The sequence below is a fragment of the Leptosomus discolor genome, chromosome 9 (assembly GCF_034619465.1).
Source record: "Leptosomus discolor isolate bLepDis1 chromosome 9, bLepDis1.hap2, whole genome shotgun sequence".
NCBI classification, from domain to species: domain Eukaryota; kingdom Metazoa; phylum Chordata; class Aves; order Leptosomiformes; family Leptosomidae; genus Leptosomus; species Leptosomus discolor.
The window spans coordinates 28,628,954-28,642,641 of record NC_141399.1 but is presented as its reverse complement, the minus strand read 5'-3'; the positions used below and the strand labels follow the sequence as shown (position 1 = coordinate 28,642,641).

Here is a 13,688-nt window from a genome sequence, read left to right as displayed (position 1 = left end):
CCCAGGCTGCAAACAGAGCTCATCTCATGCTCTATAAAACATAAGTGAATAACAGCAACACCCAGCCAAACACCATGAGCTGGTGAGCATCCGAGTTGCCCCAGCCACACAGCATCCAGGGGGATGAGTGCTGGGGACTCAGGGACACTAATCATGGGCTGAAAGACACAGCGTGCACTCCGGCAGTGGGGGCAACGAGATGGCAAGTGGGATAATGGAGGATAATAGTTGTGTGGTTAGAAATTGTTAACAGTTTGGCCTACACAGAGGGTTAGGTTCCAAGAGAGCTGTTATCTCAGCTTTGATGCCTGGATATCACAGCTCCTATGCCTGTTGTATTGGTTAAGTACATGGTTTTATTGCTGTTTATAGAAGTATACCTGCATACAGAGCAGCAAGGGAGCACATTAGCCAGGAAGCACTGAGCTTGCATCAACTGCTGTGTGAGAGCATCCAGACCCCAGCCAAGCCTATGTGAGAGGGCTGATAAGTACATGTGGGAGGCTTCCTTAATTTCCAGGACATAATCCCTGTATGATGTGTAAAAGCAACTCAAACCAGTTTTCCTTGTTGATGAAAATGTTGTTAACAGGGAGAAGGGAGTCAGAGGAAGGAGAGGGCAAAGCCCTCCCTTCTCTCGTGTCACCCTTGGGCTGTTTCCTGATCTCCCTTTCAAGTTTGTGACCGTTTCTGCACTCTGCCACTTTTTATATTAAATATCACCACTCATTAGTGATACCCTTTGTGGTACACCCACAGGGGAGCCCCACAGGGGCTGGCACATGAGTGGGGTCTTACATAGAGCTCAGCAGTGTCTCCAGGCCCCCGGGTGATGGTGGACCCCTTCCCAGAACCGCAAACACCAACCCTTAAACCTCGCTTATCCTAAGTCCTCAGCTCTGAAACAAAACAAGCCCGTAAAGGAGTGATGCCTCTGCCAGCGCTTGCCCCCTGTTAGGGCAACCCTTCTTCCAGCAGTGCAGACTTCACCACCTCTAAAAGGGAAGACATGGCACTGACTGCCTTTGTGGTGTTCTTTGGGACCTGCTGAGGAAGGCAGGGGTTAGATCCCTCAGTAGCAGCAGGGAAGTAGAGTCTTGGCTGCCTCTTCCCAGTGCAAAGCTTTCAGCTTCTTTCCACAGAGCTGAAAGCACAATTCGCATCATTCCTCCTTCAGATGAGACAGCCACACTTCTTCACTCTGTCTCAAGGGAAACCTACTTTTGAGATAAAGGTAGGCTGCAGAGATTTTACTTTTCTTTCTGTAAATACATGTGTAAAGGAAAAAACCTGAGGGATATTGCCACATTTTCCAGGCTAGTGCATAACTGTGCACAGAAAGGGGATCTGGGGATGAGTGACTCAGGCTCACATGCAGGCACACTTTTGCCAGGATATTATTATTGTTGTTGTTGTTATTTATCTCTGGCTAATTGAAGCAAAATAAAATATTTGGGCTCAAGCTGCTCTGCTGGACACTCTGTCCTAGCTTTTCCCAAAGAAGATCAGCCCTAAGGTAGTCAGTGTACATTAAGAATGTCTTAAAAAGAAGGCCAGTGTCCCAGTGGCAAACGTTGCAGGGTTCATGTGTTGTGGGAAGTCCAAAGGGCCGTGAACCACAGTGACTGCCTGTGCTGGTGGGTTGAGCAGAACAAGGATGTGACAGCAGGGCAGATGCACCATTCCACTCCCCCCACAGCCGGGCACCCCATTCCCAGCCCTGTCACCACATGGGCAGGTGAAAGCCCTGGGTCATGGGACCACAGATCTCACCTGTGCTGGCTGAGCTGATGCTACCCCGGGACTCCCAGAGCAGCTGGATTCTCACAGCCTGGCTTTTGGGAGGATGGCACCGTCTGCTGCAGAGCACCCAGGTGCCAGGTCAGAGTTTGGCCTGGAGCAAAGGACACTGGGAGGGAATCAGCCACCTTTGGGGAGCTGTATGCAAAGAGCCATCTGAGCAGCAGCTGTCTCTGCTCCTCATCCCATGCAGTTTCCTCCGTGGCTCCTAGAGCCCATCCTGGCAGGACACCTGAGTCCTCCCAGCAGCAGGAGACACTCACACACCCAGCTGTCACCTGTGGAAGCCCACAGACGCCTGGACTTCACCAGAAATAAGCTCAAGATCCCTTCCTGGTGAATTCAGCAAAAGCAACAAGAGGCAAGTAGATTAAAAAGTCCTCAAACACTGAACATTAGCAGCTACAGAGAGGCTGAGGGAATTAGTACGTTAGATACTGCAGCTGCACAGGCAGTTCTTTGATAATTTCTGCAGTTTCACTGTTGCAGCACTTGCCAGCCCCACAGCATCCCACTGCCCATGAGTGGGCTCATGCCACAGCAGTGGGTGCCTAGCTGTCCCCAGCTCACAGCATCCCCTGTGCCACCTGCACAACAGCTCTTAAGATAAGAAAAAAGGAAATAAGTGGGAGGGAACCACATGCAATAGTTGTATTATTGCTTTGCGTTAAGGTTGGTTTGTCAAGTAAAATTGCCCTCTTATGGGTCTTAGAGCACCGAAATGCTGTGTATTTAATTGCCTACTTTTCAAGGTTTACTCCAGCCCCTAAATACCATCTGAAACAATCCTGGAGATTGTTCCATCCTCCCTGGAGCAGCATTGCTTTAATGACGTCTTTGCAGACCTAATGGACGTCCTTGGTAAAGATTATAGCCCTGCTGTTAGAAAATTGTTGCAGGACAATGTTTAGACAATGATAAAATAGCTACTGGGGAGGTAGGAGTTCAGTGTAACGGTGGTGCAATTCACAGTACACCATGGGAGTTGTGTTTGCATTCATACATTCTGCAGAATCAGAAACGTGAACCATTAGGAATGATTGTGATTAGCATATGACTAATTTATTGGGCTATTTCGGTTTCCATTTCGTTTAGAAGTTGTCTCAGGACCATATGTCATCTAGGAGAAGCTTATTACAAATCAGCATGCAAACCCCTCAATTGCCTGGTCTTATCTCACCAGCAGTTCCTAGTAACTCTGCTCATGCTGCAGAGCACACATAAGCCATGAGTAAGGCCAATTCTTTCCTCTGAAATCCCACTCCATATTGACCTCCGCCTTATGGCAAGCCCTCACACTCCCAGCAAACAGCAGTCCCTGCCCAAATAGCTCAAGGTTTGGGTCCCTTCACTGAAGAACAGAGTTCAGCATCGAAAGAGTCAGATTCCAGCTTTAGATTTCCATGTAGAAAGCTGTTTCATGCACAAAGTGTGGGGCCAGATAAATTAATGGGGTGTTGAGGTTTGTGTCCAGATCCCTCACAGAGCAAAGAAATTAAATGGTCAGGTGCTTTCAGAGACTCTCAGGAGCTACCTACTCATCATATGACTGTCACAGAGGTTTTGCAATAAATCATAGAGCACTAATGATCATCAAACTACTTAAGCATGGAAAATTGCCTTAACGCTACCTCAATGAATTAATGAATGGTCCATTAATTAATTCAAATTATTGATCATTGGCCTTGCTTACCTGCTAGGCTAGAATGTCTTCTTGCCAAATCCAAACAGGGAAGTGGTGTTTAAGTTATCTCTGAAATTATGATGGAGATGAGGACCCTAGATACCCATGGGCCAGCAGCAGTCAGTGCTTATTTGCTGCATCATTGCATCTCATCCAGAGGAGACCTTCAGCCTTAAACTTCCTTTGAGCTGACCCTTGGCAGTTCCAGCAACAAAAGCAGATTTGCAGCCACTGGTTGGCCATGTTGCTCCCGCAGGTGCTGGTGACTTGGGCACAGAGGAGAACAAGTTTCTGTTGTATAAGCACCGTGCTTTTTGATTTTCCAGGGTAGTGAGTAAAGTCTGGAAAGATTTTACATCCTTTCTTTCTGCAAAAGTACTAAATTATTGATTCTATGCTAAAACAAACAAAAAAATCTATTTGGATTGTTTATGAAGAGGCTACTAATGCAGTAAACCACTTGATACAGGAATAAATTCACTATAGTGACAGTCACTTAACTGGCCAGAAAGCCAGGGATACTCACGAAGCAATGGTTAGAAACTACATGTGTTTTAAACATAGCAAGAATCCAACTGCAAACAATAGCTGAGGGGTGACTATTTACACACAAAAAAGAGTTGAGAGGGAATGTTTTATATTCCATGTTTAAGACAACATCCAATGCCTGGAAGCTGAAGCTGGGTGCATTGAGCCTTAAAATAAGCAGCAGTTTCCCAGCTTGATGAGAGACTACATGCTGAAAGAACAGGGAAGTCTTTAAACTGAGATCTTTCCAAATGGCAAGATTTCATCTGCATCCAGGGAAAAAGTCCTTTGCAAGTGCAGGATCACATCAGCCTTGCTGCATCCCAGGAGAAGAGCTGCAGATAACAGATGGATAGAAAGAGAACAAGTGTCACTAGAAATCCCCTAAGCAGGTCAAAAAGAGAAGCAAAATGAGTAAGAAAGGGACTGAGATGTCTTGAGCTCAGAGTTTCCCATCTCACACTTTTTCTCCAAGGCACTAGGATACTCACAGTGCAGAACCTCCCATACGAGCTTGATCTCACCACATTGGCAGAAGAAAGCTCAGTCCACCTAACTCTGCCCCACAGCAGCCTGGCTCCCTGGGCGAGCTGAGTCTCTGGAAATCACTGAAGCTTCAAAAAATGGTGAGTGATAACCTTAATCCACAGCCAGGAGGAACTGCAGCACCGGTTTTAATGGAAGTAGAACTAGATCAACTCCAGCTACTAGGGAAATTCTTCCCCAATAATTTTTATTATAATACAGATCTTTATGGCACCAGCCACTAGCACGTTGTTAACCATTTCCATATAGGAGTTCATTAAAATGGCAAAAAAACTGTGAGGAAGCATTCTTTCCTCCCAGTACAGAGCAGTAAATGACGAGGTGAGAGTCGAAAGGACTTACCCTTGGTCTTCCAAGCATCGCAGCCAACCGGCACATCTCAGCTCCAACCCCTGCCTCAGAAAGGGGCCAGCCCCTTGCATTGTCCTCAGGGCCAGGCTAGAGAAATACATGGCACATTATTAAAAAAGGAAGAATAACTCCTGCCTAATAAAAATTTCCCTCCCTTTTTTTTAAAAATGACTGGGGGATCAGGCGTGACACTGAGGCAATATAGATGGGAGGGGGATGAAAAAAAAAAAAATCAAAAAAACTACCCACAACCATAAGGTGGCCAATTATATGTTCAGGAAGCTGTGTTAATTAGAAGCTTTTCAAGAGAAGAGTCAAAGGACTTTGCAAACACAGGTGAAAACCGATTTTAACGAGCAGTATTAAGTCCCAGTGTTGGAGAGACAGCAGCAGTGCAATGTCCTCTGCTGGCATCGCCAGTTACTGCAGGGGACGGCTCCAGCCACCACCGACTGAGTGTCAGCCAGCAATTAGTCCGATTGATTTTTTGAGGGAATATGATGACACTAAAATGAATAATCATGTAGCCGGGACTGGTAGAGGATTACTACCTATGTAATAGTCATAGCTCTTTGTGAAAGTCCAAAAGCACCTGCATCATCTAATCGCTCAGAAGTGGCCCATCATCCATAGCTCAGGGAGGAGGAATTGATTTTTCCTTTTTCTTAATGATGATGTGTAATGCAGCAGATTTATGCACTAGTCAACAGAGACCCAGGCTGTTTAAGAGTATTTGATAATAGCTCACACCTGAAACAGGTTTTTTTCCTAGGCAGAGGGAAGTGCAGAGCAGAGAGTGGAACAAGTCACGGTTAATTTGCTTGTTCTTTATATATGGTTATGGTCATCTCCTTTCCCGCTTAGGTCAGGGAAACTCAGAACACGGATGTGGATTTGTTTATGAGCATTGAAATGCATTCCTTTAAGTGTTACATGTGCCTTCTTGAAAAGGGCACATGAAAGCCATATAAGAATTTAAAAAAAAAAAAAAAAAAAAAGAGACTGACCAGAGCTGTTTTAGTTTATCCCCAAATGAACACCAACTTTGAGGTAACTCTTGAAGTTTATTGCACTAACCAAGAAAACCAGGTCATGTAAAATGAAAGAGCCCATATTACCTGTGCAGACAAAAGTGCCTTCTCAGCAGAGACTTGCTCACTCTATGTTTGTCCTAGCCCATTATTTTCACTTCCCTTAGATGCACTTCATGGAGAATACTGCAGGAAGCAGACATCACTTTTAGTTAATTGTACTGCACAGGGCTGTGAGTTGGAAACAAGGATGCAAACACCAAGTTGTGACAGATGTAACATCCCCCTCACACACACTCCTCATCCTAAACATGTGTGCAATGCAGAGAAAAGTGCTCCTAAGAAGCATCAGAGGGAAAAATCTGCCCAACAAGCACAGGCACAGGAGATGGAGACTCTGAGCTGTACAACTGCTGACCACCTGCCAATGCCCCAGCCTGCCGTTGCCAGCAGCTTGTTCGTGTAGTGACAGGCCAGCAATAAGTGGACATGATTTTTGACAGAATAAACCTCTGAGACCTGAGTGGGAGCTCCCAGACTCCCCTAGAGCACAAGTGCCACTACTCTGAGAAACAAACCTTGCAAAGGCCAAGCCTTGGTATGACACTCAGGACACTGCACAAAGGGTGTGCATGATTACAGCATTTGCTATTTCCTACAACAGCTGGGATAAGATGGCTGGGTTTTGTGACTCCATGTCCCTCGGCACCCCATGCAGTGCACCGAGCTCCACCAGCCTATCTTACAAGTCTTGAGGGGTTATGAATGATACACGGGGGCTCAGACGTTCAGCACTGACAAGCATGAACTGAGGCCCATCTTGAAGTTCAATCACTTCATGAAAATGTAACTTTCAATATTTCATTAGGATCTCTCCCATCTGTTAAACATCATCCCAGAGAGTTTGGTGACACTTTAAATGAAACTGTGAAGAGATTTGTTTGTGTTAGATGTAATTGGACAGCTGTTTTATTATGAATTAATGAACTACGATGATTAAAAAGAATCCAGTTTTAGCAAACCATGTATTAACAATTACTCCTGACTAAAATCACAACTACGCAAGTGCTAGAGAACTTTCATGACAATGACTGGAAGCAGAAGATGAAAAAGCAAAACCAGCAAGGCGCAACAGGACAAGAGGTGACTCCAGGCCAGGATCCCTGCACCAGGCTAGGGTTCCCCAGGCTGACCCACAGCAACCAAACCACTCCATGTGCCCACACTACCACTCCATATCACTGCCATCTCCTCTGGCCCAAAGCCCCTTTAGGCCCAAATCAGTCATCAGGGTCTGCTCACACTCCTCCATCTTCCCAGCCCCTATTCATGCTCCTGTACCCCCTCTCCCCCAGCCACAGGATCCAGCGAGGAGCTGGGGAGACAGAGGGGACAGCAATGGCAGCAGGCTCAGAGACAGAGATAACTGACCTCTTTGTGGCTGAAAAATATATTTCAGAAGCCTTTTTCCCCTGCCCTGGGTCACTTTGGCCAAGGCTGTTTGCCCTAGAGGCACTGCACAGAATGGGATGCTCTCTGATGTAGGGCTGCATCCTTCCTGGCTGTGAGGAGAAGCCCCATGGCCTCGGCATCAAGGTGATCCTGAGCTGGGGATACATGTATTTGTCCTTCCGACACTTTCCAACTTAGAAAAGATTTCCATATTTCAGCTGAACACAGTGCCAAAGACCAGAGGCCACAGAAAGCAGCTGTTGGAGTCTCCATAGGAGTTTCCTAGTTCATATAGAGCCGGTTTTAAGCAGTGAAGACTTTGCCCTGAGAGAGTTTTGGTGAAAAAGCTCCAACAAGTTAAATGAAGACAGGTACATATGCCACATGTGCGAATCACTTCTCTCCTGCTGTTAAAATAAATCTGTTCCAAATCATTGTGGCTTCCCATCAGCTGCTTCCTGATCTTTCTCCACTTCAGCCCTCCATTTGGCCTTCTTTTCTGTGTTCATCGTCACCAGGGTGTGATCCCTTTTAGCAGCCTTGAAAAGAAATAGTGTGCATGCAATGATTTTCACATTTCCCACAACTAAATTTTCCCACATTTGCACCACTTGCTTTTACACCCCACTGCCCTTTTTGGTATTTTTCAGTGAGAGAAGTTAATGAGCTTCCTTGTTTTACAAGGTTTTTTCATCATTTGCAGCTCTGATTAAAGGAAGATTACACTGTAAATTGTCCACGGGTGCACTAGGACATGCAAGTCAGGTTGGAGACCCTCCTTCCCCAGCAGCAGGATGGGAAGAAGAGAGTGTCACAGCTCTTGGAGGCCATGGTGGCATGCAGGCTAGGTGGGCAGAACTGTGGGACCTTCATGGCCCATGGATGTAGGGCAGGACCGGGTGACATTGACATTGTCTGAGCTACTTCACAACCTTTGGACCAGCCTGTTGCTGAGACACAATGACACAGAGTGTCACACAATGACACAGAGCATTGCACTGCACAGGTTTATGGCAAAGTGGGTCAGAAGGGACACATTAACCAGCAAGTTGTGCTTCCCCATTCCAATCTCTCCTTCAGAGAATGGGGTGATACATATCCTCTGCAAATATTGCTTATATGGACTTATTCTCAAACTTATCTCTCACCTAGGTGCTTATTTACGAAGAGAACATACAAAGACCATACATTAAGTGGATCAGTTCACCCAGAACCAATACTCACTTCTTTGCCTGTGATTACCATGGCCAAACAGCCCAGCAAGGTCAGTGCAATCATGATGTAGCAAACCTTTATTCTGACGCTGTTCCTTGCTGCGTCAAGGACCTCAGACCTGCAGAGAATAGAGGAGAGTTTCCATCCTGCAGCAGCATGTGTGAAATCAGATCCTGGAGAGCTGGGTAATGAATCCTCAAGTCTTCCAACAACTGCTTATTAATACACAATGTGTTTCAGCCTTATCTTTCTGCAAGTGCTTAGAGGAGGACTCAAAAAACTAGGCTATGGGGGAAAGACTTAGACACCCTCCCACAGAAGTGGGATATTGCTACTCCCAACAGTTGTCAGTAACAACAGGGATAACAAATCCTGCTCTCCTGCTTTCTTTTGTTGCATATGAAAGTGAACACCTAAAAAATGGCAAGGACAGGACAGTCTTTCCATTGTGAACACAGAATTATGAGGGGCCCGCCTTTGAGTGCTACACAGCACCAGGAGACACTGGGGTCATGCCATCAAGGCCAGGCAATGCCACCCTCAATGGAACAAAAGCACACGCGTGACGCATTGGCTAAGAGCAATGGAGAGTTTTCACACAGCGAAGAGGCACAGCAAGTGGTGACTGAGTCTGCGGCCACGTTCCCATCCCAGCTGCCCACAGTGCTTTGCAGCCCTGTCCCACTGCAGTGTGGTCCTCTGTCAGGCAGCTGACACCAGCCCAACAATTATCTGCTTGTGGCAGGAGGCTGAGCTGGGTTGAAGCACACGAACACATGATCCATGCAGAGTTGTCTTCCCAAGCAGCTGAACAGCCACAGCTGTCACTGGGGAACCTCCAGCACCTTCCATGAGTGACTCATGGCATTTATCTGACGATTCACGCTTGCAAGAGAGTGCAGCGTGGCAATGAGTAATTCGTGAAATCCTATCCAGCCATGGATTTACTCACACCTGCAAGGGGAAGGCCAGCTGTAGGAACCCACAGGATGTCATAAGTTAGGAAACATTAGGTCTCCAAAACTGAAAGACAATCCTTTAAAAAAATACCTCAACTGGGAGGTGAAACCATAGCCGAGATGTGAGTAATTCGTCGCAGACTGTTACCAAAGCTGTGTATAGCCCCACCTTCTTTCTAGAACTTATGCAGCATTATTAATTGCTAATCAAATATAAAAAAAAATAGCAAAGTATACAAAAATCCGAAGTGGATGATATTTTACCATGGTGACTTTTGAGTTACAAAGCCACTTACCTTGCAAAAGATACTTCATCTTAGTCTGAAACTTATGACATCTAAAACAAGTGAAACCAGTTTACTTCACAGGGCATGACAAAAAGTTCATGTTCCCAAAAATTCAGATTATTTTTGAGCACCAGTAGCAGCAGGCCCTATCAGCATGGAGGAGAACTAACAATCACCATGTGAGCACAATTCTGGGTAATGCAGACTGGGGTCTCAATCCATATGTTCACATCCAAAAGCACCATTCAGACAGGTCTACTTACGATATGTGCTTGGGAATGTCCTCCTCCTTTTTAAAGCGTCCTGCCCATACTAACACCTTTTTATCAAAATTTGTAGGCCTTCTGTCATTTTTGAAAGCTTTGTAACCTGTAAGAGATTTTATAAAAGACAACAACGAGCTAAGCTTAAAGAAGAGAAGAGGAAAAAAGCTGTTGTTACAGGGAGAAAAGGATTGAAAGTTCAGAACCGCACTTTTCTATTCTGTGAGAGCCAAATGTGCTTTCTAATGCCAAAAGGACTCAGCAGCTGGTGTGAGATGCTTTGTTACATTTGCAGCTTATTTAATTTTTCTTTTTTTTTTTTTTTCCTTTAGTTTAGATAGGTTTTAAACTAAAAATCTCTTCCAACCTTCCTGATTAAGAGACAAAAGGATATGGGGCTGAAGTCACCCAAGCCTGCAGCATACTCTCACCCTGCTAGCATATTGCTTTTAAATGGCCCAACTAGTGAGTTAAGCAAACTGCCAGCAGCACTAATAACTCCTTGAGAGCGTCTCCTTCTGAAAGTGCTGATGCAGAGACGAGCTTTGTTAAAATACAGCCTGATGGGAGGCTGGCAGCTGTTCTCATGCAAGCTGGGTACAACATTACTGTACTCTAACGATGATACATTACACCCCGCCAGACTACCATGTTGATGCTATTAGCGTGCTGTCACCCTGAGCACAGTGAGAAAGGGACTCTAGCTCCTCTGGTTGGAAACAAGCCCGATGACACACCACAAGGGCAGTGGAAGGGAGACCCTGCAAAAATAGGGTCAGCAATGGCTAGCTCAAATACTGGCTTTTTCATTGCACACCTGTACAGGTGGTCATTGCAAGGTAGCTGGGACTGCTCACATACCAAGGTAAGTGCAGCCAAGATGCCAGCCTTGCTAGGGTGAGAAGTTTGTAAAGGCATGGCCAAGGAGGTGGTGGTATGAATCAAGAAGAGAAACTATCTCCATGCCAAGGAGCTTGCCCATGTGGGAGCAGCCCATGCCTGCTGCCTGGCGGGTAAGCCTAGGCACTGCCTGCCGCAAGCACACACAGTTGTGGATGTAATCTGGCAGGACTGTCAGGAGGAGCACAAGGGTGCAATTCTGCCACTTGCACCAGTCCTGCACGTGTGGGGACATGCATCAGTCCTCCTCTGGAAACCTAGCAGCTGGGTAGGAGGAGGAACATTCTTTTTATTTTTTTAATTAACAGGTTCTCGGTCACAAAGTATCAGTTTGTATTTGCTGCTGTAGGAGGAGGACTATTTTACACAAAAAAAAAAAAACTTTATCCCTGTGCACTGTGCTAGTCAGAGCTTTCAACTTTCACCGTGTCTCAGGAGCATTTGTAACCCCAGGACATGTAGCACTGCAATAACACAGCCACAGATGAGAACAAGGGTCATTCTCTCGCCCTTTCCTGAAAATAGCGTTTCCCTCCGTGCTGCAGCATGAAACTGTGACTAAAGACTTTCTACCCACCTGGATTAGCCGTCTGCAAAGCCACGTCCTGAGTGCCCTTCGCTTTGTCGCCGACAGCTCTGACGGAGCGCAGGACTGGCCGAGCCACCCTCTGCCACAGTCCGGGGCTATGCCCCAGCAGCCGTCCCAGCATCCTGCCCTGGCCTGGGAGCATGCAAGGGGACCGGCAGGAGCCCAGAAGGCTGCTTCTAGGAGTTATTAATGTAAAACTAATCCTTCCTGTAAGAAGGGAGTAGCAAGCATGCATTTCCGCCCTGGCTGCCAACAGTTTTTGCTTGCGTCAGGATGACTAATTAAATTTATCAGCTGTGTTCACCAGAACGACACACCTTCCGAGCCAGGCAGGCAGAGATCGCTACTGTGGCAGCTCAGGCACAGCCTGGGCTCTGCCCCAGGCTTTCTATCTCCAGGAGCTGCTCAGGACAGCAATGGGTATTTACATTATTTTCTCAGTCCTTACTATGGTAGGACTAAAATACGACAGCGTGCTATATTTCCCCAAAGATAGGCTTAGTGACTGCTAATTATCACAGCCAGTTAAGCTGTTAGAGTTCTTAATTGTCCTCAACCAAAAAATAATCTTGGTAACCAGTTACGTTAAACAGACTTTTTAAAGAGGAGCAGCATTTCCCCTGTCTCAGAACAGATGTGGTTTGGCAGAAGGAAACTAAAGCTGATGTTTGTGGCTATAAATGCAGATGAGGAGTCCATCTCACATCCAGACTGCAAACTTTCCAGGCAAAGAAATATATTTCAGATATATTTCAGGTTTAAATCAGCAAACTAAGAAATTAGGACAAAAACCTCAGGTGATGTAGTATTTGTCAGTCAGTAAAACTGTCAATGAAATGTAGAGCTGTACCTACAAAGTGTTTGCCCTCTTTGAATTCAGTCTCCACGAAGTCTGGATAGTGCTGGCTGTTTTCCATAACATCAGCTCTTCTAACCAGAGAATGCACCAAAACTAAGGCTATTTTATTGCTTTGACATTTCTCCTGCATTTTGCACAAAATTCTCTCTCCCTGATGGGTCAGGAAATAGAAATGCAAAATACTTGTCTCATTTGGAGCAGTGAGGTATTTATTCTCCTTAGACATACAAGGCTCTAATGCTGATTTACAACCGGGAAAAAAAATCCATCTGAAAAGGAAATATTTTTCTGAAAAATTTTCAGAACTGTTTAGTAATACTATCAAACACTATATTGTAGATAATCAAAGTGTGTCTAAGAGCAAGGGCAGGAACTGCAAGGGAATAGAGTTCAGGATGTTGGCAAAGATATTCTTTAAGGACCAACAGGATGAAAGATGTGAGACAGATGCAGCTCCAGCTACCCAGCTCCTGGCTCCAAGGAAAAACTCTACATTTGTAGAGACATTTTATATTTTTTGAGAATATGAAGTTATCGATACGGAGGAAGGAAGAAACTCACAGAAATTACAAACATGGTTTTTCCTCTTTCATGAAAGCTCCACAATGCATCTGGACATAACACAATGTGTTTAGTTTAATTTGCTTGTAATTTGGTAAAGATTAGATCCATTTCCAGATTAGGAACCCATACAGAAAATAAATGGTGGTTTGAGATTCCAGCTGCAAATGAGACCTGCAAACAAACAGAAATCTGTGGATGTGATTGTGCTGTAAGAAGAAGGGAAACCTGATAAAGTCACTGAGGATATTTGTGTCCTTCTCAGGATTTCCCTGGTGGGAGATGGGCATGAGGAGGAGGAAAGGTGTATTTATAGAATGAAGTTTACAAGGCTTAGCACACCTAAGCATCCCCACAGGCCCCCTTCTCACCTTGCAGAAGAAGAGCTGCTGAGTGGAAAAGAGGCATTGTACAACTCGGACATCCCTCTCTCCCCAAGCCACGTGGGCAGAAGAGGCTGAGGGGCAGCAGATGGGATGTGCTGCCGTGATGTTCATGTCATGCTTGGAGCCATTCAACTCCACAGGGGCTCCAGCTGTGCAAAGTATTAGAGTATTTTCACTTTAACAGGCGCTCTCCAAAATGCTTACTGCAGAAGTGACTGTCTTTGCATTGTGTCTGATTAGGGATTTGAAGAGAAAAAAAGAGAACATTTTTATTTTA

At 45.5% G+C, this 13,688-nt stretch overlaps 1 protein-coding gene across 5 annotated transcripts; it reads right to left on the bottom strand.

Moving 5' to 3' along the window:
- Window positions 1-2,837: 2,837 nt before the first annotated feature.
- On the bottom strand, window positions 2,838-11,839 carry LOC104354214 (protein FAM162B). 5 transcript variants are annotated; one of them, XR_015183764.1, is made up of 5 exons: window positions 11,594-11,839; window positions 10,117-10,222; window positions 8,617-8,725; window positions 4,901-7,931; window positions 2,838-4,347 (listed from the first exon to the last, which is right to left on the bottom strand). XR_015183764.1 is itself a non-coding variant. In XM_009961055.2 (4 exons), exons 1-4 carry the CDS (start codon window positions 11,745-11,747, stop codon window positions 7,824-7,826), a joined length of 477 nt encoding a protein of 158 aa, XP_009959357.2. In that variant the 5' UTR covers window positions 11,748-11,839; the 3' UTR covers window positions 2,838-7,823. The 5 variants fall into 5 exon arrangements, 1 of the variants encoding a protein (XP_009959357.2); XR_015183763.1 differs by having other exon boundaries at window positions 2,838-4,996; window positions 6,028-7,931; XR_015183765.1 differs by having other exon boundaries at window positions 2,838-6,171; window positions 7,372-7,931.
- Between the last annotated feature and the right edge of the window lie 1,849 nt (window positions 11,840-13,688).

What these genes read in the sequence shown, in the direction of transcription:
- LOC104354214 (XM_009961055.2), bottom strand. Translation starts at nt 11,747, where the DNA reads ATGCTCCCAGGCCAGGGCAGGATGCTGGGACGGCTGCTGGGGCATAGC. An exon ending in GACATTCCCAAGCACATATC is followed by an intron (nt 8,726 to 10,116) that starts GTAAGTAGACCT and finishes TATTCTCTGCAG; the next exon opens with GTCTGAGGTCCTTGACGCAG. An exon ending in TGGTAATCACAGGCAAAGAA is followed by an intron (nt 7,932 to 8,616) that starts GTGAGTATTGGT and finishes TTTCTTTTCAAG; the next exon opens with GCTGCTAAAAGGGATCACAC.